This window comes from Ipomoea triloba, chromosome 10, assembly GCF_003576645.1.
Source record: "Ipomoea triloba cultivar NCNSP0323 chromosome 10, ASM357664v1".
In the NCBI taxonomy this organism is placed as follows: domain Eukaryota; kingdom Viridiplantae; phylum Streptophyta; class Magnoliopsida; order Solanales; family Convolvulaceae; genus Ipomoea; species Ipomoea triloba.
This window is the reverse complement of record NC_044925.1, coordinates 25,396,410-25,411,368: the sequence shown is the minus strand read 5'-3', so window position 1 is coordinate 25,411,368 and position 14,959 is coordinate 25,396,410. Positions and strand designations below refer to the sequence as shown.

At 31.5% G+C, this 14,959-nt stretch overlaps 1 protein-coding gene across 1 annotated transcript; it reads left to right on the top strand.

Annotated features, from left to right (window-relative positions):
• Positions 1–10,064: 10,064 nt before the first annotated feature.
• LOC116033469 (GDSL esterase/lipase At1g28590-like) lies at positions 10,065–12,800 on the top strand. Its single transcript, XM_031276211.1, has 5 exons — positions 10,065–10,429; positions 10,536–10,769; positions 11,603–11,751; positions 11,847–12,123; positions 12,254–12,800. The coding sequence occupies exons 1-5, from the start codon at positions 10,168–10,170 to the stop codon at positions 12,505–12,507; spliced, it is 1,176 nt and encodes a 391-aa protein (XP_031132071.1). The 5' UTR covers positions 10,065–10,167; the 3' UTR covers positions 12,508–12,800.
• The last annotated feature ends 2,159 nt before the right edge of the window (positions 12,801–14,959 follow it).

Here is a 14,959-nt window from a genome sequence, read left to right as displayed (position 1 = left end):
TATTTATGGTTTGGGTTTATAATTTAATTTTTTGGATTAGATGTTAGGGTTTATTCAAAAGTGCATACTATATTGTTAAAAATAGCATTTATATATAGTGTTAAAATTGCACATTTAAAGTTAGAAAAATTTATCAAAATGCCACAACAATTTCTTGAATATGATTCGTTTAGATATTTTACTGAAACATAATATATCATTTGATTTAATATCATTAAAAAAAATCCAAACGAAATTTCATAGATACATATATGTGAGCAAATTAAATGCCCAAATTACTTTAAAACTAAACAACACTAGAACCACCATTTTTTAAATGTCTTTGAGTTTTGAGAAAGGGAATAGACTTTTGGGATGGCATGCTTGTGGGAGTGGTAACTATGACGTGTGAACTCATTTTCAGTGACTCATTTTAGTCGGTTTGACAGTGACGGATTAGCATTTGTAGTAGTTCTCATTCTTTTCTTTTACACAATAAATAATGTTAAATGTATATGTGGTAGCCCTTTCATTTTTAAAAATAAAATATGGTATTAAATAAATTACAAAAAATTGTCAACTGCATGCATTCCGTAACTTAGCTTCTTTAGACTAAAAATGTTTAAAATGTATAAAAATAGATGCTACTTTGTAAAGAATAATGAGTATTTCAAAGTAATAATAATAAATTACGAAAATTTAAATTTATGGAAATTCTCTTAAAACTCCAATTACCTTCTCTAGTTTTATATATTAGAATGCATTTTGAATGTTAATATGAATTTCGTTTCAACCTATTATAATGAAACATTTTAATTATGGCAAAAACTTGTGTGAGACTGTTTCATCATGAGACGGGTTGGGTCAATATGCAAATGTAACACTTATATGCACAAATGTCATACTTATATGCTCAAATGTAATACTCATCAGTAATAAAATTTTTGTTACTTATTAGGGTAAATGTAATACTTTTAAGGGAAAATACAATACTTTTACATTTCGATTTAAAAGTATTACATTTTTCTTCAAAAGTATTATATTTGCCCTTATAAGTGAGAGGCACTTGTCAATATTACTTATTATGAAATATGTATTACTTTTTCTCTTATAAGTAACAAAAATTGTATTTTTGATTAGTGTTATATTTGAGCATATAAGTGTGAGATTTGCACATATAAGTATGACATTTGCATGGTGATTTGACCCGACCCGACCCGTCTCACGAATAAGGATCCGTGAGACGGTCTCACACAAGTGTCACCCTTTAATTATTGGGGAGACTTATCATCCATTCATCCCTATGCTCTTTTTTTTTTTTTTGGAATAAGGTTCAAATTGGCCACTGAACGTAACATGAAAGTGCAATTATGCCACTGAATAGTAAACACTCCAAATATATGAAATTTCACCTAATATCAGGTTAGCATCTATTTCATCAGGTTACATGTGGAGTTGACATTTTAAAATAATTTTTAATAATAAACTTTAAAAATATAAATTAAAAATTAAAAATTAAAAAACGTCGGGGTGGCCGCCGCCTACGTTGAATAACTGCCTACTACTTATTAAAATATTTTAAAATGCTAACTCACCGTTCACGTAAGCAAGTAACCTGATGAAATGGATGATAACCTGCTATCAGGTGAAATTGCATACATTTGAATTGTTTAGTGGCATAATTGCACCTTTTTTTTTAGTGGCCTGATTGCACTTTCAGGTTACGTTCAGTGGCCAATTTGAACCTTATTCCTTTTTTTTTTTTTTTGGTAAACATTCATCCCTATGCTAAACATGATGTATGCAACTCTGGAAGATGTGTTCAATATATATGAATCATACTTAAAAGTTACGTGTTCGATTCTTATCAACACCCTCTTGATCAAATTTGTTGTATATGGTCTGTATACTGCAAGTTTCCTTTCTTTACTTTTGTTTTCTTTAATAAAAAAAAAACCAGACAAAAATTTGTGTGAAACTGTCTCAAAAATCTGTGAGACGGTCTTAGATAAGTGTTACTCTAACCAAAAAAAAATGATGTATACATAATCGTAGAGGTTGTGCTGACCCGGTCACCCCGGTTCATGTTTTGCAAGCCGGCTGACCCAGCACAACACGGAATCTACCAATTACCTCATTTTACAACTTTATACATAGTGACATATCAAACTATCTTGTTACGTTTGCATATATTCTACCAAATAATATTCTGCGACAAAAGAAATGTAAACTGACACTGGATATTAAATGCTTATTGCTTGTGATGATAAAATTTAAATTGTATAAATAAAAGATGTGTCATCTAACTACGAATGCGCTAGTGTTCCAATCCCGTGACCTCTCGTTTGGAAGAGTCACATTTATGCCGCTTAACCACAAAATCTTTGGCATCAATATAAATTTTTAATTGAAAAAGAACAAATCATTTAATTTGGGCAAATTATACTATGGACCAAAATGTGTATCTTTCATAAATGTTCATTATATTTTTTGGGGTTGACGAGGGAAACCTGCAGTCACTACTTGAAGGTGTGCAGTGGATTAATCTCGCATTTTGACCCTAGTCAGCAAAGGACCACAAGGAGGTAAACCTACCTAGGTTACCTATAACTAACTGACTCAAACCAAGAAGGTCAATATGTCAATCCCACTAGTAGTAGTTGAACTTGGATTCTGGGAACGCTGTGTTTTCAAATCAACAGTCTGACCAACTTAAATGAGGTTGTCTCGGATAGATGTTCATTTTTAATATATTGAAGGTTCTTTTTTTTTTTTTTTTTAAATTTAGGTTGTATACTTAAAAATAAATCTTCAAAAAAAAAATTTAATATACTAAAAACAATGTTGTAAAAATCGTGCCTAGGCGATAGGCGGTGCGCCATCACGCCAAAGAATACCGGAATCAGCATCCTCCGATGTCGGGCGCTTAGGCGGCCGAGCCGACCGATTCAGTCTCAACGCTGGTTTAGCGAATAACCCTTAAAAAAATAAAAATCGCCAATTGTGAGACACAAACACCCTAGTCGCAGGCTCGCAACTCTCTCTGCTGGCTCCCCTCCTCCAGAAGGCCGCCCACGCCCAGACACCTTGGCCAGTCCACCCAGACTCTAGTCGGTAGTCGCCGCAGGCCACTTCTTTGCCACACCCTATTGGTCACCGCGACGCCGCCGCGCCTCCAGTTGCCTATAAAAAAATTAGGCATAAACTCATGGGAGCCGTCCAGAACATGCCGCCTCTTATATATATATACACATACACGGGCGCCAAGCGATTTTTCAACATTGACTAAAAATAAATCTTATGTAACTAGTTCAAGTAGTATATAATTGCTCAATTTGACATCAAAGTCATACTCAACATTGGTTTGATCAGGAGCGTGTAGAACATATTTAGACTTTTGAAACTCTCTTGATTGTACTTTTTTTTTTTAATGATAACTATTGTTAGTAAAATAAATGAATATAACAAAAGACTGAGTCGATGAAACCAATTCTTTTATGCTTCGAAAACAATGGTGGTGTTTTGCCTCTCTAGGCATATGACTTCTTCAAATAGGTACATTCGTACTTGAATGCATCTTTCCTAAGTAGGAGATTCTTTCCCCTTCCCCCTCCCCCATCGCTTTCTTTAAATCAAAAGTGACGTCACAGAGATTCCTTTGGTCTGTTATAATCTCATTTCCTCTTTTATTTGCATTGTTTGTACTTCCCCAGCATACTATGATGCATACACATTCTTTAATTATTGAATACAACTGTTTAATCTTGGAGTTAGTGTTAAAGGAGACATTATTTATTATGTTTGGTTGCATATGATCTCCTTTCAATATACATGTACTCTTTATGTCATTACTTGCTTGGTTTGCTAGCTTCAATCCAACAAATCGATCGAGTTCCTTTTCTCTCTCTTTATTTTTAACATGCATGTAATTAAATTTTGTCAATATAGTTCTACTTATGTTTAGTATGATAATATATAATTACAATTTGTCAATATAGTTACACTTATTAATATATTAATACATGAACCAAACAAAATAATTGACAAGTTGGTTGAGATCGAAAGCAATCATACATGGAGAGACTTGAGAATCTCTCGCAATCAGTATGAGAGTTCTTAGAGAGACCAAAAGAGTTGGGCGTGATTTGATCCTGATGTGTTATCTCTACAGTTAACCCTCTTCATTTTCCAAAAAAAAATATTAATAAAGGAAATTTTACAATATTACATTGTTCTTTGTGAAGATGAACATTATGCTTTACTGCTTTACCAGTAGTAAACAAATGACCAACATAGAACACAACATTTTACAACTTACAAATAACTTTACAATAAAACGCAACATTGTAATTCATGACATTATAAAACTTTTCATTTTTATTAATGATAACTAATAATTCTCAATCCATATAAATGAGGTCTTAATACATTACAAACAACGCCGGTATAATTTCAAAGGAGTCATTTAGCAACACTAATGCAACCTAAGTACAAATTAATACAACCTAACTTTTAAATAAATGAATACTAAGACTTTATTTGCCCGTATAAGCTAGCTTAAAATTGAAAGCTTAAAAGTTAGTAGTTACTAGCTTATTTTGAAACGCTACTTATGTTAATGTTTTAAAATAAGATATTATTATTATTATTATTATTATTATTATTATTATTATTTGATGGAGAAAATAAATTTATACATAGAAAAAAGATGAATAAAATAGTGATAAAGTATTTGCATGGAATTGATAAATAAGCAGACACAAGATATTTGACATGGAAATCAAAACGGTGAAAACCACGGGTCTTTTTAAGCTAAGTCAATCCGAAATTCACTATGTATATTGTAGGTATAGTACGTGTACAAAGGCAGTCATGACCATGACTGAAAGAGGAAGAAGAATACCTAGAAGATAGGTTATTTAGGACTGAATAAGCTTGAGACCCTTTGTCTTTCTGAGCCTTTATATAATGTCATTTCTGTACAGTTACAACTTCCGGTAGCCTTCCTTATTTTCTTGTTTGGACTCCTTCTTTCTTTGACTAATATTATTTATAATAATAATAATAATAATAATAATAATAATAATAATAATAATAATATGGAATATTATTATTATTATTATTTTGAATCAAAAGGAGTAGATAAATAAGCTTTTATTTAAAACTCTTTATGTTTTACCAAATAAAATTGATAGTTTATTTGTAATTTAAAATAAGTTATAAACTTTAAAATAAATGCTACCAACATAGCTATACATGTTTTTGTAAGACTCAAACTAATGAAATCAATTCAAGACCTCCTTAATTAGTTAAATATTTTTCTTAATGTTGGCAAAATTGGCCACGACAACCTTGAATCACTAAATCACCAAATTTTCTATTGATGCGTGCATAAGTGAATGTGTGTGTAAATGTGATATGACACTATGTCAGTATTTATTGAATTTTTTTTAGTAGAGAAACATCCTTAATTTGACCGAAAAATAAAAAAGGGAAGAAAAATTAAATGATCAGGAAAAGTGACACCCGGCCATTTGATATAAATTAGGAGGACTTAAAAAATTGGTGGTTCAACTCTTAATGAACATTACGAGGTTAATCAATGATTATCGTGTTTGTATTCTCAAAACTTTGGCCAAAGTCTCAACAGTAAAACGTATGGTTGGTTGGTTTTCACTACCAACTTCGACGGCAGTGGCGTTTGACTTAGGATGTGGTTGGTGGGAAAAGCACAGCGCTAAAGCAAGTTGCCGTTTTCTTCCAACCTAAATGAAACTATGAAAGTAATCTTAGCTTATCAATGATAATTCCCAACTAAGGATGTTCGCAATGGAAGAAACATGCAGCTACTATTTGAGAGTGTATATATAGGTAAATTATGTTCTTGTGTACTAATCTATTAATCATATATAATGAGTAATATTACACATACTCTCACTTTTTTATTCCATTTCATATTCTTTATTTACATGACACACTTTGATTCATTCAAAACAAAATATGACCCACAGTTTTTATTATTTTCTTTTCTTCTTCTTCCAATAAAATCAAGACACGTAGCGGAAGTTTTACTCTTTTGGAGTCCCGTTATCATTTTCCAATCATACTAGGATGATCATGTACAATAGCTTTGACCAAAAGAGTTTTGATATGGCATGTTCTAATTAATCGACTAAAGAAAAAATACACAAATGTTTTTATTATTTTTTTTCTTCTAATAAAATATGAACATGCAGCGCAGCTTTTTCTCTAAGAATACACTTATCATTTTATTTTATTTATATGCATTATTATTGACTAATAATAACATTAATAATAATAATTATTATTATAATAATAAAATTATATGAATTTTAATAATTATATTTATGAAATGTTTGATATATAACAACGGAGATCTGCAATCACTATTCAATGTTACAAGTACATTAGATAAATTTGACTTTTATGCAATAATATAGAAATTAAATCATATGAGATAAATAAATCACACTAATACCTTAATCTAGCTTTTATAGCAAATAAAAAAAGTTGGAAGGGGCATTTATTTGGTCGTCAAACCTAAGAATTAATGGATGGATAAGTACAACCCAACAGTACATAATTTGTATCTCCATTTTTTAAATTGCTTTAATTTTCCTCACCTACAAAATAATTTGTCCTTTTTATTATTTGTCCAAGTTGACGACGTCGGACCGGTTGAATAAATCAGACTAGTCAAAAATGGGGCCAAGAGAAGTGGCCAAGTGGCCAGCAGGTGACTGAGCTCACCACGTAGCCAGTCAAAGAACAGGTAGGTTAGCTGAGCTGGCGAGTTCGATCATGGACTTGGTAGTGATCACACCAACAAATAATCTCCAGTCAAATTTGGGGAATGATGATTGTTTGTATTCATTCTAATAAAGGTTTGTTGACTATTGGGGGGTGTTTTTTCAAAAATATTTGAATTTTCGATTCAAAATCAATTACTTTTAGTCTTTGATTATTGAAAATTTGTTACTTTTTGTCGGTCTTTTATAATATATATGTTGGTTGGTCATTACATTTTAATGTAAAATTGTAATTTTTATTTGTTGACACCTTAAAGTTTTTGACAAATAATGTAAATCGTCAGAATCTTCAAATTTAAAGTCAAATTTTATTAGTCTTTAATTACTGGTTGCATGCATGAAGCTAGAGTGAATGTATTTTTGTTTTTGTTTGTTTGTATGTTTTTTAACTAGTGTGAAGTTTAATTTTGAACCTTAATGTTAGGATTTTGATTGTATAATTGTTGAAACATTTTAAATTTTAACCTAAGGAAATGATAAATGATAATTGTACATTTGTACTATTGAATTTGATGCCCATGAAACTCACAGTTCTTATATCGTGGACAGCGGTCCCAAAACGACGTCGTTTCAGTAAGTGGGAGACGGAGCCCGTAATTGACACTACAGTTCATCTCAAAAGATACTGCCTTACATTTGTTTTGATATTATCGAATGAAACTGTAGTTATATCGAAATGTAACTGTAGTTGTGTTGAAATGTAACTGCAGTGTATATGAACTGATACTGAATAACAGTTTCACATTTGTGTTTTATATTATTGAATGAAACTGTAGTTATATCGAAATGTAACTGTAGTTGTGTTGAAATGTAACTGCAGTGTATATGAACTGATACTGAATAACAGCTTCACATTTGTGTTTTTATATTATCGAATGAAATTGTAGTTATATCAAAATGTAACTGTAGTTGTGTTGAAATGTAACTGCAGTTGTGTTGAAATGTAACTGCAGTGTATATGAACTGAAAGTGAGTGGCGCGAATTCATCCGTCTATTTTTATTAATCAATACGACGTCGTTTTGATGCGCAGTCCATAATGCATTGTGGACCACGCTCCACGATATAATTTGCGTGCAACTGATGGGTCGATTTGGTATGTAATAGATAACTGAAACTGACAAACACTACAACTTGATTGTATGTTGCTAAAGTTCGTCAGAAATGTGTCGAAATTTTGGCATAAAATTGGTATGTGGTTGTTGGTTTTGAAACATTATTTTAAATGGGGTCTACCGTTCACTCCTATTGATTTGGATTGGTGGGTATTAGAATTATCTTATGGTAGAATAGAATTTCATATATTTATAAACTTAAAATGAAAAATAGGTGAATAAGAAATTGATACAGAAAATCTATCCATGAAGTTAAAAATAGAACTTAGGATGACTTTGAAAAAATTTGCGTTTTAAATTGAGAGCTTGTATTTGAATTGATTGAGCTCCTCGTGTGCGTAGAAGTGTATAATTTTTTTTGTATCATAACAAAATGCACTCTATTTTTGGTTGGTAGAATACTCAAAACCAAATGACAAAATAAAGTCGATTTTAAAATTGAAAACCAAATACAAAAACAAAATTAAATAATTGAGAGATACATGGAACTAGCTCTTGAGATTTTAATAAAAACAAATTAAAAAAATATTCTCATACCGAGTTGCATGACTCTTTCCTATAACATAAATGGCAATGAATCATGATTAATATAATCAAAACATTGCAAAATGTCAAAAATGTAACACACCCGACACACCAACACACATATTCAACAATAATTTGGTCCTGCTTAATTAATATATAAGTATTCAACAAGAGAAAGAAACCAAACACTAATTAATTAATTAATAAAAAATTGTTAATGACTGGGCAATATTAGCCAACCACCCCTCTCCACCTTTCGGCCATGGTGGTGAGACTGAGGGGCCCCAGGGGTGCAGTATATGGATAATCTCAAACCGTTGGCTTCCTTGCTGCCTACCAATATACATTTGCTTTTGTTCAACATAAATGTCTTTATGCGTTTATTCTTCATATTCCCTCCCTCCATTATTTCCTATTTGAACCTTATGAATGGAGGATATTGAAATACCTTCTTCATTTATCCATATGGCAAATATTGTGTATTATATTATTGAAATAAAGATAAAATAGGTCATGTAACTGCACACGATAATATAATTAGGCCATCAAACCATTAAAAAACTACAATTGAATCCCTAAGCTAACTCATTTAATGCAATTCGTCCAATTTGCTTGTTTCTAATAGGTCACCCTAATTTTAAAATAATTTTTAAAAATAATTATTTTTTTTTAAAACAACTTCGTCTTGCCAGAGACGAAGGCGAAGAAAAAATTAGGGTGACCTGTTAGAAACTTACAAATATTTTTCAGCGAACCAAACGGACTGTAATAGACTGTATATGTGTTAGACTATATTGATCTCTATTAGAAAGGAACCAAAATCACCATGTTACGAAAAATTGAATGGTTAATAATACTCATGTTAACAATTGAGAAATTAAAATTACTATTTTATATAAATTAATGGTCAAGAAATTATTTTTCAATTGATTAATTAACTCATAGTGGGTTGTACTAAAAAAAAAAAAAAAAAACTCATAGTGGGTTGGTTAATTACATGTCACAATGACATTATATGATGCAAAAATTGTTTAAAAGATTATTTTCTCAAGATTAGATTCTTTCATTAGCTACTTGAATTTATTAAGATTGACTTTCATAAATATTTATAAGAATTGACTTCAGTTTCATTTATTATATATCCAGTTTTTCCTCAAAGCCTTTATTATACAACCAATGTTGGGTTATACTTTTCATTTTTAGATGTACCTACATTATATATATATATATATATACTTTGGTCAGTATTTTAAAATAATAATAATAATGTATTGAGAATGGAAGATCATATACGGATTTATGTTCCTAATCCGACATTCCTGCTACTTAAATGGAAATAATATATGAAGATCAATTAATATACTTAATTGCATATTAAATATATAATTATGATAATTTAGAATAATTGTAAATAAAAGTATTTAATTAATGAAATACGTCCTGAATGCATGTAACATAATCGGGAGTTAGGTGGGCACTATTAAGAAAATAAAATATTTATTAAAATTTAAATGGTGGTTGTGGATAAGAGGAATTTTACATTTTAGTCCTTGGTAGGTGAACTCCTACGTCTATAAAAGTGCGCCAAAAATACAAAAACCACCAGAGGACTTTCAGAGTGTAAAGCCTCTTGTAGACGACAGTTGTAATAATAAGCAATATATCAATATATACAAATATTTTTCTTTGCACGAAATAACATTAATCTTCTCATCTGCCATGGCTTCTTCTTCTTCTTTTTCTCGTAATGGTTTTGTGTTAATTTATGTTGTTCTGAGCTTATTCGCTTCGTGTGGGTACGTTGTTGGCCAGTTCCGGGCCATGATTAGTTTCGGCGACTCTCTGGCCGACACCGGAAACTTGGTCCGTATTTCTCAGTCCAATAAGCGCGTCGTCTCCGGCGAGCTTCCGTACGGAGAGACCTATTTCCACCACCCCACCGGCCGCTTTTCCGACGGCCGTCTCGTGGTTGATTTCATTGGTACGTAAATTGCTAATAAAGTGTGTTTTTACAACGTAACAGCCCGTGTAATTGTGTAAATAAATTAAAAACTTGACTAAATTATTGGAGCATTGATTATATGCAGCCCAGAGCATGGGATTCCCCCTCCTGCCACCGTCTGCGGCGAGGAGAAGCGCCAACGCCAACGCCGCCGGAGATTTTACCAAAGGTGTGAACTTCGCGGTGGCCGGAGCCACGGCGGTTGATATCTCGTATTTGGAGGCGAGAGGGGTGAGTAACCCTAGCACCAATGTTTCCCTGGGAACTCAGCTGGAATGGTTCAAGCAAATGCTTCCATCTGTATGCAACACTCCATCAAGTAAGTTAATATTTTATTGAATCACAGTGATTTATCACTCTACTATTTATCTGGCAGGATGTAGGGACTTTTTAGGACAAAGAAATTTTGCCCAAAGAATTTCTCCTTTTGTGAGCAAAATATAATTAGTAAAAAAAAAAAAAAAAAAGATAAAACATGAGGACTATAAAATTTTGAATTTAGGCCGAATTTAGGGGGTGGGTTTTTAGTGTCCGGTTTTAATGGAAAAAAATATTTTTTTTTTTAATAAAAAGCATAAATAAAGAGTGTGACCGTTGGTAGGTAAATAAAGCGACGTTTGGCTCCACGATGTTGAAAATGTCAATGCTTCCACGACCGCCCTTGTTGAATCTTGAAGAAAACGGCAGTCCATTTGTTTTTTTTTACTACCTTAATTTTCCCGACTTTTTAATTCATATTTTTTTAGAACTAAACTTCACTAATTGGTTAAAGAAATATTTTTTACATGAAAAAATTTATATTCTATAACTATATTGAATTGTGACTTGTTCAAAATAGAAATCTTCAAAACATATTATAATTTCTAAAATAATTTAGATGTCAATATCCAATAAGATGTGTGTATAGCACTATGCTTTGCGTGTTCTGTTTGGACAATTTCTTTCATTGCTGGGGAAAGGTGTGGTGGGTTAGTCTTAACTCACCAACTACTTTTAAACTAATCATACAATGATTGCCGGTCGAAATAGAATTTAATTATTGGATTAAGTACAGAATGATAATAATATGAAACTATTTATTTAAAAGGAATTATTTGAATTATATAGCGGAAGTATTTATAATATTTGTAATTTTTAAATTGCGGTGTACAGGTTGCAAAGAATATCTTCAAGAATCGCTTATTCTGATGGGAGAAATTGGAGGAAATGACTATAATCACCCCTTCTTGCAAGGTCATTCCAAGGAAGAAGTCTTAACATATGTGCCTGATGTTGTCAACTCCATCAGCTTAGCTATTAATGTAAGACTTCTCACCAAACTTTAGTGACCTTTTTTCTTTCATTATTTTTTGGTTTTCATCTTTTTGTGACAACCGTCTGTTGTAACAATTTCCAGGAATTAATCGAACTCGGGGCTCAAACACTAATCGTTCCAGGAAACCTACCGATTGGATGCTCAGCTGCCTACCTTACAGTTTTAGCCAGTGATAATAAAAACGATTATGATGCCACGACTGGTTGTCTCAATTGGCTAAACGAATTCTCCCAGTACCACAACCAACTCCTCCAGGAGGAACTCGACCGCCTCCGCCAACTTTACCCCGACGTTACCCTTATTTACGCTGATTATTACAACGCTGCCATGCGAATCTACCGTGCCCCTAGCAAATTCGGTACGTCTCAACTCCCATGCAATATTTTCCCACATTAAATCTTATTATTTGATCAAAAACCTTAGAGTTCCGACCACTTTAGGACGATAAAAAATCGGAATACTTAATTTATTTCTTTTATTTGGTGTAGGATTTGCAAGTGCGACAAGTGCATGTTGTGGAGGGGAGGGTCCATACCACTATCACTCTTCCGTCGACTGCGGCGGTCCCGGATCGACGACGTGCGACGATCCGTCAACGTACGTTAGTTGGGACGGAGTGCACTTAACGGAAGCGGCATATAAATTGATAGCCACAGGATTGTTGCAGGGCCCATTCACCATTCCCCACATGAGTGAACTCTCTTCATTTACTGGCTTCACCATGGGCAAATCCGACCATTAACCATAATACGTACAATATGAATATATTATAGTAATTAGAAACTGTTTTGTCATATATATATGTACGTAATTAATTACGTACTATATAGTCTGTCTTGGAAAAATCCTCCAGGTAAATATTGTACAGATGGTTTTGGGTTTGGATTTTACCTTATGATGCCTTGATTGTATTTCAACTGTATGTAACGGTACGGTGATGATAGAGTATATTATTAGAGGATTGTACAAGAACAAGACGACCCCTTCAAAATAATAATACTACTTGTGAAAGAAAAATATTGTTGATTAAAGCAATTGCTTATTGCTTAGATAATAATAAGATTATAATTATTAATAATTTTGGAATCTTATCATACAACTTTTTCCAAGTATTATATCTGTTCGAATATACTTTCGAACACCTACTGAAGTAAGAGTCAATACCACCTCCATTTGAGACTCGAAGCCATCGCCTCACATATGTCTCCCAAGTATTTAATTGGAAGTCAATTTCCAAAATCTAATCTCAGATGTTTTTGACTTTTATTAAAAGTTATATTATTATCAAGTAATATCATATAGTAAGTAATATTTTTATCTCAATTTTATCTCTTAAAACTCACGTGGTAATACAACACTGTATATTCATTAGTTTTGACTGTGCTGATCCTATAATGATTTAAAAAATTTACTCAATATTTAAATATAAAAGGTATAATCAAGTAATATCATATGACTATTAGAATGTAAATATTAAAAAAATTAATTAATTTTAGAGAATATATAACTTATAATTATATGAAAAAAAAAAAAAAAAAAAGAGAGAGAGAATGGAGGACCCACCTTACCAAACCCGCAAGGGCCGCATACATGAAAGGAGCCCTATCTATAAGGTGCAGGTGGGCCAAGAAAATAAGGAATCTAATCCACTTGAAGTTGTTTACAAGTGGCAGATATAACTGATTCTCTTCTCTGCGTACGTGTCGGTCATTGTTGTCGGTTGATAACTCCCATGAGTTACTTCTAATCATGGGAGTTGGATCCATGCTTCTTCTCTCAAAAATTTGAATCACAAATCTTAGCACCACAAAATATTTATGAGAATATAAATCACAGTAATTTAATGACTCAGCAAACAGAGTTAAATGTCTGTGCATAAAAGATTTATCCACTTTAAATATAATTTCCATATTATGGTTGTCGAGATTCGAACATTGATCTCTTCCCTCAAAAACTACCTACTGAATTAGTGAGTTAAGCCCATCAAACCAAGTTGGATCCATGCTATGAATATTGGAGGTTTAACTTTAAATTATGCTTATATATAAAAGTGTATAGTTTAATGTTGAGTGTCGAATTCAACTTAACTCGATTTATTTCTTTATAAGCCTATAATAGGTTCAGGCGCAAATTACATCATGAACCAGAATTTACAATGCATATATAGTTAACATATTTTGTACTTTTCAATTAACATATTATATATATGTAAATAAATTGAACTATTGAAGGTATATAATCTAAGCATGGTCTATCATGGACATGATTGATCTTAATTTACAATATAACAATTGCGAATTCTTGAGATTTAGAATATAGCCTGGCGAAATTTAATTTAAAAAAAAAAAACTTGAAAGAAAAGAGAGCCTGGAGACACGTTTGCAGTAATGCTATATATGCTAAATAATCTTAATCATGTATGTGCAATAAGGTTACCCGAAAATGACCAAATATGGAAACATACAATACCAAATAGCTACAAATACTAGTTGCATTTCAAATTATTCATCATCGTATATTTAGACTAATGAAACGTTTTTTTTAAAGAAAAAAAAATCACTTATTAATATTCATTCTCTGATATAATTAATTATATACTCCGTAGTATATATTATTTGTTTTCTAATTAATATTATGTGAATTTTTTTTGTTAATTTCTAATTATGTCGACTAGTTAACGAGTAATTAATTGGAATAAAGAATTTTTAATTTAAAAATTTTATTAACAATATTTCTATTGAAAAATAAAATTCTTTAGTAATTTTAAATAGAATTTTTTTTTTTTACATATATCTATCACACTAACTGTAAATAGTAATTTACCCATCTTATCTAGGAAAGCAAAGGTATTCCGGCCCCTTCATTTGGTAGGTTTGATGTTGATATCTCTTTTGGTTGATAGTTATCTCAATTTTGTCAATCTATAATGATAATTATTATTTTAATCTTTATTTTATGATCACAAAACATAATAATTAATAGAGAAAAAGGACGCTAATGACAGTATGACACCTACTTATTAAATAGCTAGAGTAATAATTTGGAGAATAATGCTACAATAAAGAGCCTTACGATTATTATTTCGTATTAGTCACTCTCTTTTAAGTGTTATTTTTTGTTGGATAAATATTCTACTAACTCAATGTAGGGCTAGTTAATTTACGAATAATGTAAGCAAATAAATAATTTTCATT